Source organism: Grammomys surdaster, unplaced genomic scaffold (assembly GCF_004785775.1).
Source record: "Grammomys surdaster isolate TR1022 unplaced genomic scaffold, NIH_TR_1.0 126133, whole genome shotgun sequence".
Classification (NCBI taxonomy): domain Eukaryota; kingdom Metazoa; phylum Chordata; class Mammalia; order Rodentia; family Muridae; genus Grammomys; species Grammomys surdaster.
This window is the reverse complement of record NW_021620941.1, coordinates 1,269,405-1,289,210: the sequence shown is the minus strand read 5'-3', so window position 1 is coordinate 1,289,210 and position 19,806 is coordinate 1,269,405. Positions and strand designations below refer to the sequence as shown.

The 19,806-nt window shown below is 45.9% G+C and overlaps 1 protein-coding gene and 1 pseudogene across 1 annotated transcript in view; both read right to left on the bottom strand.

Annotated features, from left to right (window-relative positions):
- Garnl3 (GTPase activating Rap/RanGAP domain like 3) overlaps positions 1-19,806 on the bottom strand; it is a 116,712-nt gene that overhangs the window by 3,125 nt on the left and 93,781 nt on the right. The window contains exons 21-28 of the mRNA XM_028757043.1: positions 18,802-18,980; positions 16,724-16,882; positions 15,467-15,533; positions 8,266-8,373; positions 6,246-6,364; positions 3,263-3,401; positions 1,342-1,557; positions 317-443 (exon numbers count right to left, since the gene is read on the bottom strand). Of these exons, the coding sequence (XP_028612876.1) occupies positions 317-443; positions 1,342-1,557; positions 3,263-3,401; positions 6,246-6,364; positions 8,266-8,373; positions 15,467-15,533; positions 16,724-16,882; positions 18,802-18,980 (1,114 nt within the window). The remainder of the gene's footprint in view (positions 1-316; positions 444-1,341; positions 1,558-3,262; positions 3,402-6,245; positions 6,365-8,265; positions 8,374-15,466; positions 15,534-16,723; positions 16,883-18,801; positions 18,981-19,806) is intronic.
- LOC114612058 lies at positions 11,901-15,267 on the bottom strand (annotated as a pseudogene).

Here is a 19,806-nt window from a genome sequence, read left to right as displayed (position 1 = left end):
CTCTCTCTCTCTCTCTCTCTCTCTCTCTCTCTCTCTCTCTCTCTCTCCCCTGCCTCTGTTTCTACTCCCTTCTTAACTCTCCTTCTCATGACCTAAATAAACTCTATTCTATACTATACCCGTCATATAGCTGGAACTTCAGGGAGAAGGGACGCCTCAGCAGGGGCCGGTGGAGGTACCCCCCACCCCCACCTTACCATACTTGGTTCTATCAAACATATCCTGGCCCTTTCTTTCTTTTTTATAAAACACAACACCAGGGCATGCTGGTGTCTGCTGGCCACCATGCAGCATAACAGGGCCTTTTTCTTCTTACCTGTCACTACTAGCTGACCTTACAGTCTCTGGCTTGGGGCCTCCTTGGTTTTCGTTCAATCGCTTCCGGGTTTTAGATTTGGCCCTTGGTGTTCCTTCTGACCTGGGTCCACCATCATCAGAGAGGCCTGCATTACAGAGGAAAATCACAGGCCAGTGGGTCATTACCACAGGGGACAGAAAGTACTTTGCAAATTTCACACAGGGATATGATTCGTTTTGATCAACTCTGCCCCATTTCCCTCCAATTTTCCTGCCAACTTTATTTTATTTTTGGTTTTTTGAGACAGGGTTTCTCTGTGTAGCTCTGGCTGTCCTGAACTTGTTTTGTAGACCAGGTTGGCCCCAAACTCAAAAGATCCACCTGTCTCTGCCTCTGGACTGCTGGGATTAAAGGTGTGTACTGCCTTTTGTTCTCATTGGTACACTGTTAGACCCAGAACAGTAGCAAAGATGACAGAGATTGTTTTTCAAATAGTTTTCTTGTTGGTGAAGTTTTTTTTCTCTGATCATAATATTAACACACACACACTGCAATACACACAGTCCCAGAAAGCCTAGCACAAGCAGCAAAGTCCCTAAAGTCCTATAGTGTTCTTATTAACTGCCTGTCCTGTCCCGACCGCCCCCCCCCCCCCCCCCCCCAACATGGCTTGGTAAGCTTTCTGTCCTAGAGTAAAGCGAAATCAGCAGCAGCACTGGTGGACAATGGTCTAGTATTTTCTGGTGTAGATGTAATTATGATTGATGGATTTATAAATATCCTTTGAAAGAGAGGTTCTTTATGTTATTTTATCATACTATTTGTCTGTGGACGAGAGGACAGCTTGAGTCAGCTCTCCTTCAGCCACCTATGTCCTGGGTTCCAACTCAGGTGTCAAGCTTGAAGGGCACTTGAGCCCTCTGAGCCTCACTGGCCCCATGGTTCCCTTTTAACCTCAGGGTTTTGAAAATGATAGACAGGCGAAGTTGACAGCGCTGCTCTAGTTACAAGCCGTGGGAACAAAGCCTGACCGCTGTGGTTACCTAGCAGTTCCCTGCGGGTCCTGCTTGCTATTTCTTTAATTTCCATGCGGGAGAGGGACAAGGAATGCGTGACAGGAATGGCGGCAACTCCAAGGCCGATGGAGGTGGGCGGGGTGATGACCTTGGAGACTAAGGGCGATTTCAGAGGTCGTTCGATGCTTCTGCCCACAAGGTTTCTAAGTGGAATCTTGTACAGATTTTTAGACTGAATTTCACCTGAAACACAATTTGGAAAAGACCAGAACTTTAGGCTCATGTTATTTATAACAAAACAACTTCTTTCTTTAAAAGTTTTAAAGTACAAGCTGGGCAGTGGTGGTGCACGCCTTGAATCCCAGTACTATGGAGGCAGAGGCAGGCGGGTCTCTGAGTTTGAGGCCAGCTTGGTCTATAGAGAGAGTTCCAGGACAGCCGGGGCTACACAGAGAAACCCTGTCTTAAAACAAAAATCCAAATAACAACAACGACAACAACAACAAATCCAACAAACCAAACAAAACTCCCGCAAACGTTTTAGATTACATTTATTGAATGCGTGTGCATATGTGTCCATGTTTGAAGGCCAGGAGTCACAGGACTCAGTTCTCTTCTTCCATTTGTGACACAGGGATTCAACTCAGTTTGTTGGGCCTGATGGCAGGTGCCTTTACCTGCAGAACCATCTTGCTGGCCTGAAGGTAATTAGCATGAAGAAGCTTCCTTTCTTTTTTTTCCTATTAACTTATTTTTTATTCACTTTATATCCCCAGTGTTGCAAAGCTTCCCTTTTTTTGAGTGAATTTGATAAAATACATTTGCTGCCAGTTGTGCTTGCACAGAAAAATAGGCAAGGCAAGGATGCAAGGACCCGGGACGCTCATCTTAACAATAAACGACAGGGAGGACTGACGGGCCAGAGCTCACAGAAACCCCTCTGCTGATAGAACAAGCCCCACAGGAGTCTGACAAAGGCCTGTGGGAATATCAGCAAAGCTAGAGCCTGAGGGCTTCAGATTTAGCCTTGAAACCCACTAGCACCCCACCCCCACTCCCGTGAAACCCACTAGTACTGCCCTCCCCCACAAGAAACGGGAAGCTTGCAGCTGGATGCCCTCTGGCCTATTTCCCTTTTCCACACTGAAACAATGTTTTGCATAATGGGATTTCTTCTCTTTGTTTGGTGCCCAAGTGCACACGGGAGACTCTCTCTCACTCAACCTCACAAGTGTTGGGAGAGCAGCCAAGCAAGCTCCTCCCTTTTTAATGGCTTTAGTGACAGTCAGCAACCACTTCTTCTACAGTTTTGTTTTTTTCCAAGACAAGATTTTTCTGTGTAGCCCCAGCTGTCCTGGAACTCACTCTGTAGAGCAGATTGGCCTGGAACTCAGAAATCTCCCTGCCTCTGCCTCTGGAGTGCTGAGATTAAAGGCATGTGGCACTAAGCCTGGCCTTAATAGTACTTTTTTGTGGTTTTGTTTTGTTTTTCGTTTGTTTGTTTGATTTTCGAGACAGGGTTTCTCTGTATAATCCTGGATGTTTGCCGGGCGGTGGTGGCGCATGCCTTTAATCCCAGCACTTGGGAGGCAGAGGCAGGTGGATTTCTGAGTTCGAGAGTTTGAGGCTAGCCTGGTCTACAGAGTGAGCTCCAGGACAGCCAGGGCTACACAGAGAAACCCTGTCTCGAAAAACCAAACCAAACCAAACCAAACCAAAAAAAGAAAAAAAAGAAAAAAAAAGTCCTGGTTGTCCTGGACCAGGCTGGCCTTGAACTCCGAAATCTGCCTGCCTCTGCCTCCCAAGTGCTAAGATTAAAGGTGTGTGCCACCACCGCCCGGCTCTGAGTAGTACTTCTTTAGCAGTGATTATGTCTAGCTCTGACAATAAGCCTAAGACATCAGGCTCTAAGGCATCTATTAAGAAGACAAGAAAAGCGAGACTTTACCTTCCCCCAGGGAAGAAGGAAACAGCGGAGTGTCCCGGGCCGGTGGTGTCTGAGGAGACGTGTGGGCACTGGCCCCCTTTGAGCTGCCTCCAGATGAGCCTTCGTGCACAGTTGTGGCTGCTGTGAAGTATATATCTGACTGGAAAGAAAGAGGAAGCGTTACCAGCTGCCCTGTATGCCAGGCTCTACACACACCGGCCTTCCTACACCGCTGCCAAGCCCTGACTGGTCCCCAGGCTAGGGCACGACTTCCTGACTCGTCAGAGCGTGCAGTGCTGGCCTGGGTCTGATCCAGGTAGAATTTTCCCAAGTATTTGCTTTCCTCATCTCTGCACTTGCCTCACAACTGCAAACTCAACACACACACACACACACACACACACACACACACACACACACTTCCCTTAGGAGTCTAAGAATTGGGACAGACTTCAAAGATTCCATCAGGCCCATTCTGCAGTGGGAAAATGGATGTTTGCGTCATTCGGTTGCAGATCTCCAGCATGCCTGTATGTGCTGATTTTGGTGACCACAGTAATGGGACACTACATGTGTCTCTGAGAGTCAACTCTCGGGAATTTCACAAGTCAGATCTTAAACATGGCTAAAATTTAAAGATATAAACTTAGCTTTGTGTTGTAGTTTTATCCACATGTGTGTGCAATATGCATGACTGCGTACCTGCATGGAGGATGGAGGAAGAGGGAAGGAAGAAGGCAGGTATCCTGCTCCATCTCTCTGCACCTTCCTTCCTTAGGACTGGGTCTCTTGCTGAACCTGGAGCTAGGCTGGTGGCCAGTAGACCCCAGTAACCCTCCCGTCTCTGTCCCTTGTTGCACCAGGGTTATAGGCATGTTTGTGACCACACTCAGAATTTTACATGAGTGCTGGGAACTTCAGCTCAGGTCCTCATGCTTGCTGTGCAGACACTTTTACCTGGTAAACCCTCCTCTCAGACCAAATGGTGTAAACTTAAATATGTCAGAGATAACGATCTTCAACAGCAGAACTCAACCATTCTTAACCGTCTGGCTGTTACTTGGGAACTCCTATGTGGCTCTCCCTGACTCTGGTGTAATCATATCCAGTAGATGGACTCTCAGCACCACAGACACCAGTACGAGCTTAGATAAAACTGTGTTGAGTTTAGGGCTGCAGCTGGAGTAAGTTCTGGTTTAGAGGTGTGATTTGTTTTTGGTGAGAAATATTTTTTAAAAATTTGTCTAAGTTAGCCGGGCTGTGGTGGCACATGCCTTTAATCCCAGCACTTGGGAGGCAGAGGCAGGCGGATTTCTGAGTTCGAGGCCAGCCTGGTCTACAGAGTGAGTTCCAGGACAGCCAGGGCTACACAGAGAAACCCTGTCTCGAAAAACCAAAAAAAAAAAAAAAATTTGTCTAAGTTTATGTATTATATGTATGTCCCCAAGTATATGTCTTTGGTAGCATGAACATGCAGGGGCCCAAGGAAGTCAGAAGGACTGGATCCCCTGGAACAGACATTGTGAGCCACCACATGGGTACTGGGAACTGAACCTGGGTCCTTTGCAAGATCTTAACCACTGAGCTATCTCTCTAGCCCAGAAAAATAGTTCAACAGTGGATTACATACTAGACATTTTTTATTTCTGAGTTAAAGTTTTACTTGTATCCCAGGCTAGCTTGGACATCACTAGGTAGCTCAGACTGGCCTCAAACTCAACAGCAATCCTTCAAATAGCTTATAAGTGCTGGGCTTGCATATGTGAGCTGCATATCTGGCCCAGATCTGGCTACAGGACAGATCTCTTGACATAAACCCATTGGGTCAACAATGAGTAGATCGAGGTAGGATGCCAACTGTAAATTTAGGGTGAACTTGAATCTCTGGCTTGGTTACAGATGCAAAAGCTCAAAAAAAAAAGTATTTTCTGAGAACTAAGTGGTTCTAGGTTTTATGAAGATGAACATATTTTACTGTTATCTGTAAACTAAGACTATTACATCAGTAAACTCACAGTCCACAAGCACACAAGCACACATGTTTTAAACACGTACATATTATGGAAGCATGAGTCTACACACTGTGGACACAATCACAGCTGCCAGTCGGCAGGGAGGCAACGGAGCAGCTGCCTCCAACCAGCGTGATTAAGACCAGGATTGGGAAGGAGCTGTAAGGAATGAGGCAGGGGCATGATCTTGCAGGAGTGAGAGGGGCGTTTGTGAGGTTCAATCACTGTGAGTGCACCAGACATAGACACCTTGGGAGTCATCTTTTCCAGTGTCCTTCAGGTTTGCACATCCTCTGAGTTACTGGTGTGGGTTAGTTGATGAGCCATGTTTCAAATGGCTGAAAACCCTGAAACTAAAGCTTGGCAGTGAGCAGGGAGGAACATGTAAGGCTCAGGGTAAAGGTGCTTGCCACCAAGCCTGGCAGCCGGCATTTCAGTTCTGGGAGCCACACGGTGAAAGGAAGGAGCTGACTGAGGCAGACTGTCCTCTGATTTTGACGTGTGTTTTGTAGTATATGCATACCCATATAGTCACAGACAGACAGACACACACACAGACACACACACACATACAGACACACAGACACACACACAGACACACACACAGAGACACACCAGAGTTAAAGAGACACACACACACACACACACACACACACACACACACACACACACACAACCAGAGTTAAAGATTAAGCAAAGAGAGCTGCCCCTGAGACTAGTGGGGTCTCCCAAAGCAGGGAGCACTTTGTGGAGCTGGCCCTCTCCTCCCACTCCCCCACGGGTTCCAAGGATTAGACAGAGGTTGTCAGGTGTACACAGCAAGTGCACCAGCCCTACAAGGAGGGCACACAGTAACCCCGCTGACCAATCCTCACAGCATTTTCACCACTCTTCTGGCATTTTGACACAGAACAGCTGGCCTGATGTGATGAACAGTTTTTGCTCACTTGACCCCTCAGGACGCTAAGACCATACAGTTGCGTCCCACTCACCCTGGAGGCCACGAGCTGCAGCTGTGGAACAACAGCTGTGTGGACCAGGTTCCCATTCACCACCAGGCGGATCTCCATGGAGTCGGTGGTGAAGGCCAGGAGGTATGGGAAGGCGCAGACTGCAAGGGAACAGATGGGCTTGTGGAATAGGTGGCCACACTTGCTCAGCTGTCTTCAACACTCTAGAAAAGTCCATCACACAGGTGGTCCTGCCTCCCAGGGGTGCACTCTAACCAGTTGCCATGGCTGCGTCCCTGTCTGATGCCCCAGTACTTGGTCTTCTGGTAGGTCAGCTGCCCAGTCCTGTGGGACTTACTCCACACTCACCAGAGTGCATCTTGACACCATTTTGACACGTGATGGCTTGGAAAGGTTTCTTTGCCCTTCCTGCCTGGCTCTGCCCGTGTGTCTCCAGCACTTTCACCCTTCTGTGTACAGCTCTGGCATGTGTCCTTCAGAGCGTCCCTGCCCTGAGATGCTTGTGTCACAGGTGGAGTTCCTCTTTGCAATACTGCTATGACACTGACCTCCACTCCACAGCTACCCTCACTGTCCCTGCACTCTCTGACTGGTCCTTCAGCTCGCTGTCCACCCTGACCCTCCTCTGTACTCTGCATAGGTGACCTGTCTTATCTGGGGGTATTCTTGGTGACTCATTCTGCTATGTTCTGCCTCTGTTCCTGTTCTCTCCAGTGCTTGGCTCAAAGCCCAGAGGTCAGTTTCCATTCCTCCTTTTGGCCTACCTCATCTGTCGTCAGAGGCTGGCCAGGCGTGTCTCTCAGGTCTGCTCTCTCAAAACTTTCTGCTGTGGGTCTTTTAGCAGATACGTTTTTTTCTTTTGTTTTTTTAGACAAGTTGGACTTGAATTTACTAGAGGTCCCTAAACATCATATGAAGCTCCTACGTCCATTATCCCCATGCTGGGGTTATAGGTCTGTGCTACCACAGCCTGCATCACAGGAGCCTGACTCTCTGATACCTGCTGTGCTCCATAACCATAACCTTCACTGCTTGTATCCTGGTATTTAGTTTTAAAGTTTTTATTCTTATTATTCAAAGTGCTAATTAGAATTGAGGGCCTTGTGGCTGCCTGGCAAGCTCTGCACCTCAGAGCTATGTCTTAGCACCTGGGAACTTGACTTGACTTTTCTTTTCTCTCTCTCTCTCTCTCTCTCTCTCTCTCTCTCTCTCTCTCTCTCTCTCTCCCTCCCTTCCCTTCCCTTCCCTTCCCTTCCCTCCCCCTCCTCTCTCCCTTTCTTTCTTTCTTTCTTTCTTTCTTTCTTTCTTTCTTTCTTTCTTTCTTTCTTTTTCTTTCTTTCTTTCTTTCTGTGTGTTTGTTTGGTGTTTTGAGACAGGGTTTCTCTGTGTAGCCCTAGCTGTCCTGGAACTCAGAAATCATCCTCCCTCTGCTTCTTGAGTATTGGGATCATAGGTGTGTGCCACCACCCAGCTTGATTTTACTTTTTAAAATTTAATGTGTGTGTGGTGGGTGGGGTGCAGATGTGGTGGTCAGAGGACAACTTGTAAGTGTCTGTTCTCTCCTTTAGCCATATGGGTTTGGGTCATCAGAACTCATCCGGCTTCCAGCAAGCATCTCTGCTGGCTGAGGCATCTTGCCAGCCCCATGCTGGCATTTCAGTAGCAGGTATTTTGCCAGCCCCTGAAAGCTCAGGTTTCAAGGCAGGTAAGAATAGAACTGAGATACGTGTGCTTCTCCCCCAGCCAGTCAATGTCCTGGCTGGAGACCTGGCTTGTGGATTTTAGAAAAGGTCTGCCAGGTACTGCTAAATTATATTTAATTGCTTTCAAATTTTATGTGCCTAGGAATGGAGAAGAGCCAGGGGCACACAAGAATCTAAAGGGGGAACATAAGAACTATCTAACAGCAGACTCTTTGAAGGATGTCCAAGTCCCCCGAATGTTTAGTAGTTTGGAAGGAAGTTCCAGTTATTCACAAGAGACCAAGCCCTGCAGGTGGGATCAGCCAGGGGCACAAAACCACAATAAAAGTTTTTCTTACCAATTGCATATGGAGCTTGGTTCCAACAGAACTGGAAATCCGATGCCGAGGGTTGAAGCAAAAAAGAGCCACCGTTAAAGGGGCAAACCTTTTTATAGATGCAGCTGTCTGCAATGAAAACAAGAGCAACTGGTTTTGTTAGAGATGGCACCTAGATCTCTGCAGCCAGACACAGCAGCTAGGGCAGCAGGGCAGCAGGGCAGCAGGGCAGCAGGGCAGCAGGGCAGCAGGGCAGCAGGGCAGCAGGGCAGCAGGGCAGCATCCTCCCGGTAGTTCTCTGTACCCAGGCTGGACTTGACTTTGCAGCAATGCTCCTGTCCCAGCTTCTCACGTGCTGGGATTACAAGTGTTAGTCGCCATACCCAGCTCTCCCTGCCAGTAGTTCAAGGCAATGGTCAGAGACCTTGCGTTCTGGGGACAGCCTTGGTTCATAGCCAACATCTACTTCCTGTCTATGTTCATTATAAATAGCCATAGCCAACCCTTGGGACAAATTCTGAGGGTTGTGAGGCAGTTACCCTGTATGCTAACAGCTGCCATCTAGAGAAAATTGTCTGTGTGCCAAGCATGGAGCTTTAAGAAGACTGTCTGACTTCAGAAAGTAGATGCTGTTATCCTGTAAGCTCACTTTGCAGATAAACTTGAGGTTGGGAGAGGTAAGGTGGTCTGTCCTGAGTCTCATGGCTCTATCAGGGGCAGAGTGTTTGAATGAAGCTAGGCCAGGCTGCAGAGCCCAAGTGCTTTCTACCTATGCATAGCATCATGCTAGACAAAGATTCAGAATGGACAGCCCATGGTGGAAGAAGCCCTTCTACAAGGCAGGTCACTTTTGAGACTCACTTTTGATGGGACTTGCATATGCTCCCTTGTCAGGAGCTGACATAGGACAAACCAATAACTAGCAGGTGATCTCCCTGAGATGAGCCTGCCTCCGATTAAAATAATCCATGACAGATTTTCTCCCATAAGCAAGGCCCAGGAGAAAATCATTTTAGGAAAGATTCCTGCTATTAATATGCATTTTCTGTTATTATTAAAGATATATAACATATATAATAGGTCTTAGCCCACCCTTTTGAGCAGATCTCTACAGATCTACAAAGATGTACTGTCTTGTAGTGATGCAATATAGACAAATAGATGACTTCTTAATTCTTAATGATGATCCTATAAGAATTCCTAAAATCACATCAGTATTTATTAAGCTCTTTTATAGTGGGGCTGCTATTAGGTCCTTTCTGATAGTCAGAACTACAATGAGAACTCTATCAGTCTCTCACCAGTTAATTGCTTCTACTACTCAGAGCGGATTCCAAAACGTTGTAAAGCCATTAACCAAAGGTCATAAAAAGGGAACTAACAATTTATTATAGGTGTTAGGGCAGAAGATAAAACACTGACTGGGTTTACCTATACAAACTTCACTAATAACTTAGTTATGTTTTTTAACTCTCAATAAACCTGTGGAGCTGTGACAGGTGATGAATGTTTATCCTAATGGATGTACATATAAACATTCTCTGTTGCAAACTTATTTGATTTATGATTTGAATTTATGTGTAAACTTGTGATGAACTTTTAACCATGCGATCAAGTATTTTGAAAGACGTATGAGTGCTGAGGACAAAGAGAAGAGCTTGAATTTCCTGTGCTGAATTTCTAAGTGGACTTAGGATCTTTCCACTTTCCCCCCTTTTCTTAGACAGCTTTCATAGGAAACTTTTTACAACTTAGAAATAAATGCTAAATTCACTTTTCAAAGTGTACCTTTTTCTTCCTGGGACTTCAACTAGCAGGCTGAAAGCTAGAGCCACGAAGTTCCCGCTGAGATAGAACAAAGGCTATTTACTTAATCCCTTGCTGTTTTAGGATGAGGTGCTAAGTGTAAGAAGCTAGTTTCTGGCCTCAGAGGAACACAGAAGGCAGGCAGGTCAGCTATAGCAGCAAAGTAACTTAGACTTATATAAGTAAACTTTTTATTATTATACAGCAACCCCTATATCTCATAAGACAAAAGTCTTACCCTCCACCAAAGCTCTTCCCTCTCCACTCAAGAGGAACCCACAACAAAAGAAGACCACGCTGGGGCTAGCTCCTGGCACCCCCGTGATAGCTGATGGTGATTCTTGGCTGTCAACCTGATTACATCTGCAATGTAGCCAAAAGACTAAATCTTTTTTATCCAAAACCCAAATGGGTGGGCAAACCTGTGAGGGATTTTTACTCAATATTTGAAGTGGGAAAATCCACTTCTATTCCAGATCTCTGAGGTTGGAAGATCCACCTCTAGTCTGAGCCACACCATCTGCTAACAGCCTATATAATGACATAGAAGAAAGAAGCTCACTCTCTATGCCTGTTTGCTTTCCCTCAATAGCAAGTTCATTCACTTGCTGGCTTTAGAGCCTAGTTCTTTGACATTCCAGTGTATACTGAAGACCAGCTGAGAGACATCCAGCATCATAGACTGAACAACTACTGGATTCTTGGACCTTCTGTTTATAGGCACCCATTGGATGAGCTGTACTACAGTCTGCAAGTCATTGTAAAAAAAAATCCCTATATATATAATATATATATATATATTATATATATGATAGATTAATTCTCTAAGTTCTGTTACTCTATAAAACCCTGACTAATATATCGTCCTAACATACTACTAGAGAACTTGGACCTTGTGTGTACCCCCTTGCTGAACTTCAGCTACATTAAGGCCAGTTTAATTCAGCTACTTGATCCTGGTCTATTCTGACCTCTGAATATTAGTGTATGTGGCTCAAACCTTCACAAAGTAAGAAAGTATTTGTAGAAACAAGATCTCCTTTCATTATAGAAGCTGTTTATGCCTACCCACATACTTTTCTTTTAAAATAATAATGGCATTATTATTTTAGATTGTTGTACATATGATTTGAGATATTGTTTTGCTACGTTGCCTGGGACTTGCAACTCTCTTGATATACTCTGTTGAGTGCAGGTAGGTATTACAAGGCTGTACCATCATGTCTATCTTAAAATTAGTTTACTTATAATTTTATTCATTTTTATTTTATGTGTATGAATGTTTTGTGTACATTGATGTCTATGTACCACATGTATACCTGGTGCCCAAAGTGGCCAGAAGAGGACATCAAATCCTCTAAAACTGCAATTATAGATGGTTGTGAGCTACCATATGGGTGCTGGGAGTGAACCTTGGTCTTCTACAAGAGAAAAGAGTCAGTGCTTCTAACCACTGAGGCATCTCTCCAGTCTATTTTTAGTTTTTTTGTTTTGTTTTGTTTTTTATGGGGTGAGAGGGTCAGTTCTTTCCCTACATAGATTTTTTTTCTCATTAAACTTGTTTTAATGGGTCTCAAAATGGGTCTCAAAATTCTGTGACAGATTTTTGGTCAAGTTGTTTCCATTAAAAAGTACCGATTTTGAAAACTAGTAACTTAAAACTGACACACACACACACACACACACACAGAGTCCACAAAACATTCTTTCCTTCTGAAGGTTTTACTATGCATTGTTATCATTAACTAGCCTTTTACTATTAAACTTAAATGGCCAATTGAGACAAACAGCTTTGAGACCATTCTTCCACCACTGATTATGACTGGGGTGGCAGGTGTTAGGGATAATATTCATTCAGCCTTCTGGGCTTTCTGGGAAGACTTGGGGACTTTACTGGCTTCTGCAGCCTTCTTGTCCACAGATTTGATGACATCCACAGCAACTGTCTGCCTCATGTCATCAACAGCAAAATGACCAAGTGGAGGATAGTCAGAGAAGCTCTCAACACACACATGGGCTTTCCAGGGATCATATCAACAATGGCTGCATCACCAGACCTCAAGAATTTGGGGCCATCTTCCAGCTTCTTACAAGAACGGCGATTGATCTTTTCTTTAAGCTCAGCAAACTTGCATGCTATGTGGTCTGTGTGACAATCCAGAACAGGAGCATAGCCAGCACTAATTTGGTCTGGATGGTTCAGGATAATCACCTGAGCAAGTAAAGCCAGCTGCTTCCATTGGTGGGTCATTTTTGCTGTCACCAGCAATATTGACATGTCTTTACAAGAACGGACATGTTCTTTACATCGAAGCCCACATTGTCCCCAGTAAGAGCTTCACTCAAAGCTTCATGGTGCACTTCAACAGACCTGACTTCAGTTGTTACATTGACTGGCACAAAGGTACCAACATGCCTGGTTTGAGAACACCAGTCTCCACTCGGCACACGGGGACAGTGCCAATGCCCCCAATTTTATAGACATCCTGGAGGGGCAGTTGCAGAGGCTTGTCAGTTGGATGAGTTGGTGGCAGGATACAGTCCAAAGCTTCCAGCAGCGTGGTGCCACTGGCACTGCCATCTTTGCATGTGACTTTCCATCCCTTGAACCAAGGCATATTAGCACTTGGCTCCAGCATGTTGTCACCATTCCAACCAGAAATTGGTACAAACGCTACTGTGTCAGGGTTGTAGCCAATACTTAATGTAGGTGCTGACTTCCTTAACGATTTCCTCATATCTCTTCTGACTGTATGGTGGCTCAGTATAATCCATTTTGTTGACACCAACAATTAGGTGTTTCACACCCAGGGTGTAATTCAGAAGAGCATGCTCACGAGTCTGTCTAATCTTGGAGATACCAGCCTCAAATTCACCAACACAATCAGCCTGAGATGTGCCTGTAATCATGTTTTTGATGAAGTCTCTGAGCCCTGGGGCATCAATGATAGTCACGTAGTATTTGCTGGTCTCAAATTTCCACAGGGAGATGTCAATAGTGATACCACGCTCATGCTCAGCTTTCAGTGTGTCCAAGACCCAGGCGTACTTGAAGGAGTCTTCCCCATCTCGGCAGCCTCCCTCTCAAACTTTTCGATGGTCCGTTGTTGATTCCACCACATTTGTAAATCAGGTGGTGGGCTTGCCGGAATCTACGTGTCCAATTACAATGATGTTGATATGAGTCTCCTCCTTTCCCAGTTTTGCTTTGACTTAGTGGTAGCTCAAACAACACCTGCGTTCTGACAGCAAGCCCGGTTCGAAAAAGCCCTATATATATTTTTGGACAAAGTCACAGGACTCCATTCTAAAGATTCATTGTTTTGAGGAATGCTTAGGCTAAAATCTGTGGGTGGATGTCCATGTGGGTGGATGTCCATGTAGGTGGATGTCCGTGTGGGTGGATGTCCCTGTGGGTGGATGTCCCTGTGGGTGATTCAGAGCAGAGAGCTGCTGTCCTACCTTCTCTGGGCTATTCCCAGTTAAGTCTTGAATTTGAAGATGATACCTACCAGACAAATTTCTGTGTTGATAACTGGTTTTTCCATTTAGTTATAAATTATTTATCAAAGTATCTGATCTATGACTCTAACTAGAATTGCTACTCTAGAAATTGATGACTCTAGACTGAAAAACTGTGTTTTTAAAAATTTTAGTTAAAGATTTGCAAAGAGCTCAGTATTAAAAGAAAATTAATAAATAAATAAATTACAGTTTGGCGATATTTTACACCTGTCTACTTAAAACCTCACATTTTAAGTAAAATGGGTGACACACTTTGAATATACTAATGGTATCCAATGAAACAATCAGTAAATATACATATACAATGTTAAGTATGTAATAAAAGTCAACATATATATATTAAATTTTTTTTTAGTTAAACTGTATCCAGGAAATCTTATTTCCATTTGCTTAAAAAATAACTTAAAAAATTTACTCATTTTATGTATATGAGTGTTCTGCTTGTCTGTCTGTATGAGCGCTACATGCACACCTGTTGCCAACAAGGTCAGAAGAGGGTATCAGCTCCCCTGGGATTGGGAGTCACTGGTGGGTGTGAGTTGCCATGTGGGTGCTGAAAACTGAATATGGGTTCTTTACAAGAAGGATGAATGCTCTTGGTCCCTGAGCCATCTCTCCAGCCCCCCATTAGCCTGTTAGCACATGAAGTGCTGGAGGTCAGTGTCTGATACATTTGCTCGGCCAAACCTACCCTACTCCCTGACTCGAGCTAACGTAACTGAGCTACACAGGCCTGATTTAGGCTGATTTCATTAACAGCGGAGAAATGCAAAAAGTTACAGGTTACAAGCTCGGCATGCTGGCTCACATCTTTAATTCCAGCACTTTGGAGGCAGAGGCAGAAAGATCTCTATGAGTTCAAGGCCAACCTAGCTGACATAGAGAATTCCAGGTCAGCCAGGGGTATTGTTAAGACTCTGTTAAAAGAAAAGGTATAGGTTGTGCACCCTTAATTTAAAAGAATCTGAAATCTAGATTGACCTAGTATCTGAAACTTTCTGAGTGCTGGTAGGTGGAAAATCCCAAACCTGACCTCATCTGATGGATCATAGCCAAAATTTAGTCACTCTTGTTGAGTGTTGTGATATGAGCCTTTAATCCCAGTACCTGGGAGGCAGAGACAGGCAGATCTCTGTGAGTTTGAGGCTGTTCTGGTCTACACAGTGAGTTCTAGGATAGACAGAACTATGTGAGACCTCGTATTAAAACAAAAATAAGAATTAAAAAATAAATAAAAAAAATTCAGGTACTCTAAAAACAACAACAGAAACTCATGAAATTACTTTTCTGGTCTTAAGAAGGCAAATATAAAATATAAATAAATGTTGTATTTAGACTTGGGTTCCATTTTCAGGATAACTAGATATGGATGTGGAACTATCCCAGAGTCTAAAACATACAAAATCTGAAACTCTCTGGGCCTCAGCACATCAGATGAGGGGCATTCACCCTTCACTAACAGAAGATAAAATCTGGCATTGAGGTCAAGAGGGTCAGAGGCAAAGCCTGGACCATGCTGAGGAGCTATACAACCCTGAGGAAGGCAGCTCACCTCTCCAAGCCTCCTTCGCCTTAGCCTGCTGTGAACCACTGTAACTGAAACTCTGGATGACACAGGGGTTACCTGGCAGTCAATAAGGGCCCACTGGCTGGAAGCCACTGTCGTCACCCACACCCTGCAAGCAGGTGCATGGTAGTAAGTAGCTCTGGTAAGTGGACCACTGAGAGGCGTGGGTGCAGCAGTGTTGCAGGTGAGGATACAGACTGAAGATGCTTCCTGCTGTGATGATATATCCATCAGGTCAGTGTGAGGGAGGAGGGAGACCCTGTCCTACCAGCCCCCAGAACAGGCTGCTTTTATGCATGAAGAGCAGATGGCTCCCTGACTTACAGTTGTAGCACAGGAGCAGGCCGGCTTCTCCATCTTCGTACACATCAATAGCTGCAACAAAATTAACCTGCAATGACAACGGGCAGCGAGCGGTAGTGGAACGTGGGATTGGGCTGCTTGGAGAAACTTAAGCTCTGAGTGTCTAGTGTGGCCTCAGCCCTCAGAAACCAGGGTGCTGCAGAGCCATGTCTGCCTCACCTGTACCTACAGTGCTGCCTGGGCCTATGGTTACAAGGAGCCACAGGTGTAAGAGAAACATCTTTGCTTTCTCTCCACTATGGGTGGAAGTTTCTCAACCCAGTTTCCTGCTCTTCCAGAAGGAAGTGTGAATCCAGCATCCTGCTTGTTGTGTTCCTGAATGCTGTTTACCCAGAATGCTCAGGGTCACAGGGGCTGCCGTGTGTGCCACTCACTCCATGCTCACACCAACGCTCAAGCAGACAGCACTGTGCCTGTCTCACATGAGGTAAAAGGAAGTCCATGAGGAGAGCAAGTCCTTGGCTGTGGGACCCACAGACCAACCCAATGCAGCCTTTTTTTTGACTTGTCGCCTGGACCTTCAGTGAGGGTTCTGTGCCTCTAATACCCAGTATGTCTCCATTTCTGTCTCTGTCTTCCCATAAAGACAGCATAAGCCGGGCAGTGGTGGCGCACACCTTTAATCCCAGCACTTGGGAGGCAGAGGCAGGCAGGTTTCTGAGTTCGAGGCCAGCCTGGTCTACAGAGTGAGTTCCAGGACAGCCAGAGCTACACAGAGAAACCCTGTCTCCAAAAACCAAAAACCAAAAAAAAAAAAAAAAAAAAAAAAAGACAGCATAAAGCAGTGGCAGTGGAGTAGGTCTGGGACACACTTGACCCTGAGCTGTCACTGTCCAGAGTTGAGACAAGGGTGTTCAGTCTGGGCTGCAGCCGTCCCTTGTCCTGGAGTCCAGAAACCCTACCCTTTGAAGGCAGCTTCATGTGACCCAGCCTAGGGGACACATCATGTGATACAGATGCACAGCAAGTACTTTTATTATTATTATTTTGAGGCAGAGTCTTATGTAGCCCAGGTTGGCCTCAAAGTACTATGTAGCCCAGGTTAACTTTGACCTCACAATTCTCCTTCCTCAGCTTCATGAGTTCAAGAACTGAAGGTCTGAGTCTCCATTCCTGACTAGAGGACGCAAGTTTAAGAAGCACATGACAGTATCTAAAATTAAAAGACACCATCTCTTGCTTTCTCTTATTAGCAACCGTTCTCACTGGTTGACTCACCTTGTTGGCTTCTACATGGTGCAGCCGAAAGGCTTCTCCTGTGCTCTCGTTCACCACGTCAAACTGATGGCGATAGGCCACACAGATGAGGTTGTCACTCTCTTCTGTTGGCCCATCCACTAAGGCCATCACTGCCGGGGAGTCACACAGGCAGATCTCCTGTGTGGCGAGGATGAGGAGGACACATGTTAGGACACAGTGGCTGACTTCAGGAAGCCTCTATTGCCTGTCCCTCCTTTGGAAGAGTCCAGCCTGCCTGGCCACAGCTGAGTTGTACTTCGAAGATGGCAGGGGTCGCACTGGACTCCTTCCTGTAACCTCTCCTCAGGTCTCTGACCTTGGTTGCAGGAAGGGATGCAGGCCAGAAAAGAACTTCACAATCTGACTCCACTGTCCGGCTGGAGACTGTCTACTGTCTTGTGACTTAGTAATTAATAATTGCTGACCACCTGGCTGAGAGCCTGGCATGCACCAGGTAGCGTTTTCACCAAATCCTTGTCCCAGCCCCTGCAAGTGGGTGTGGTATTCCTCCATAGAGGAAGAAATGCTGGCTCCCAGGTCAGGTTGCTTGCTTACAGTCACAAAGTTTATATGTGGTAAAATCATGATTTGAATTCTGTGAATCTGAGTTCAGAGCTCACACTATCTAACTGTGTCACGTAAATATTCATTTCAGTGGTAATCTTGAGAAGGCAGACACCTAATTAGAACAAGATCTTAACCTGTTTTAGTATAACTGTCAGTGTTCTGTCGTCCTCAGAACAGCTGCAGAGACCTATGGGCATAATTCAGGAGGCCTCAACTTGAGGGAAAACACCTTCTCAGTTCGCCTGCTGCAACACTTGGCTCTCGTGGCCAACACTGAGCACGAGTCATAGTTTGACGAGCTGTAGCTGGTTTTTGTTTTTATGAAACATGGCCGCCCTGGAATTTGCTTTGAAGACCAGGCTGGCCTCTCACTCACGGAGATCTGCCTGCCTCTGTCTTTGGAATGCTGAGATCAAAGGTGTGCACCACCAGACCAACAATTGGAGGACTTTGTTTGCTTGTTTTAAGGAGGTGTGGTGATGGGAAGGGGCAGATTTCAGAAGGCTTCAGTTCTAAGGCTCACCCTTCAACCCACTGACACACCCTGCAGACAAAGGTGGATAGACAGCTTTGCTCTAAACCTCTTCCAGCTTCTCCAGCTACCAAGACCACTACAGCCTTCCTGGACCCAATTCTGGCCTTTGAGCAGGTCTCCTGATCGACACTCTTGGTCCCTGTGTGCTTTTCTACTGCCAAACCATGTTTTAAAACATTCTACATCTTTGCATTGGACTTTCCAAAAGTTCCTACCTTCTTCCGAGCCAAAGTCAAAGTCTTTGTCAAGGCTTCTGGGGCTGCAGACGGTCTGCTTCCAGACTTCTTCAACTGGCCACTTTGTCTCCTCAGCGCCAGCCATTCACACCTGACTGTGCCTTCACCTGCGTTCACAGTCCTTGGCTCTCTGCGTGTGCCTGCTTTCTGGCATCCCCTGTCCTCAGCCCTCCTTCCTCTCAGGCTTCACTGAGCATCCGCTCAGGCAGAAGCCTACTCCTCCTCAGTCCGCCCATTACTCATGCCCTCTGCACCTACAGCCTGTCTGCCGAGTCTCAGTGTTCTTGCTCTTTTTCTTTAGCTGGTGAGAGTGGGTCTGAGACAGGGTTCTCTGTATAACAACCCTGGCTGTCATGGAACTTGCTTTGTAGACCAGGCTGGCTTTGAACTCAAGAGATCTGCCTACCTTTGCCTCTAAGTTCTGGGATCGAAGCCATGTGCCATAACTCCCAGCCTCAGTGTTTATATCAGCTATTTGCTTGCTCAACTAGAAGACAGGCTCTGTGGGAAGAGATACTTTGCACGGCTTTATGCCCATGCCCAGAACTTGTAGAGGCTATTGTGAATGAGTACACGGCACAGCTTACATGTCTGAGCAAGTTAGGGCACAGGAGGCTGGGATCTCAGAGGGGTTACTGAGAAGTGAGACAGGTTTGGGACTAAAGAGGGAGTCAGTTAATACTGGGTCAGGAAAGCAGAAAGCTGGACAGCAAACCTACCCTGATGTACTGGAATTCCTCAACAGGAGACTCCGACAGGGGAGACAGGAGTGAGGCACCTGGCACTCCACTTGGCTTGTTGTACGGTTTCCTTGTGATGAGAAGCAGTTTATTGCGAATTGCAACCACAATTCTCAGTTCTCTGCTGTGGTGAGTATTAATAGCATACAGGTGGCATCCTGGGAATAGGAAGATGACATTCAACATGAGCAGGGAGGGTGAGAAGCCCCCAGGCTGGGGACCTTGGGAATGGATCCTAAGAATCCTGAACTGAAGCATAACTCAGAGGCAGACAATGTTTTGTACACCAGGTGTAGTGGTGCTCAATTTGAAACACCTCTCCCCTGTTGATGTGTTTGAACACTTGGTCCCCAGCTGGTCTCATTGTTTTGGAAGGCTGTGGAACCTTAAGAAGGCAGAGCCTCATTGGAGGACATGAGTCACTGGGGATAGGTCTTACAGCCTAGTCTCAACTAACATTTCCTGTTTGGTTTCTGCTTCTTGACTGCAGATGAAACATGGGCAGCCACTGCACCATGATGGACCATATCTCTTCTTAAATCATAAGCAAGAATAAGTCCTCTTTCCCTTAAATTGCTTCTTGAGAAAAACAACCAACATATTAGGAAAGATGACATAAAAACACGGTTAGGAAAGCCATGCTTCTTCTAGTCTACAGCTTGCGCACCTGGGTTTATTTATTAATATTCTTTTTCGGTTTATTTATGTGTGTGGTAGTTTGAATGAGAATGGCCCAGATAGGCTCATATATTTGAGTGTATGGTCCCCAGTTGGTACAACTGTTTGGGAAGCATTAGGAAATATGGCCTTGTTGGAGGAGGTGTGTCACTTGGCCTTGAGGTTTCAAAAGCCCACACTGTTCCAGTTAGTGCTCTCTCTCTCTCTCTCTCTCTCTTTCTCTCTCTCTCTCCCTCCCTCCCTCTCTCTCTCCCTCCCTCCCTCCCTCCCTCCCTCCCTCCCTCCCTCCCTCCCCCCTCCCTCCCT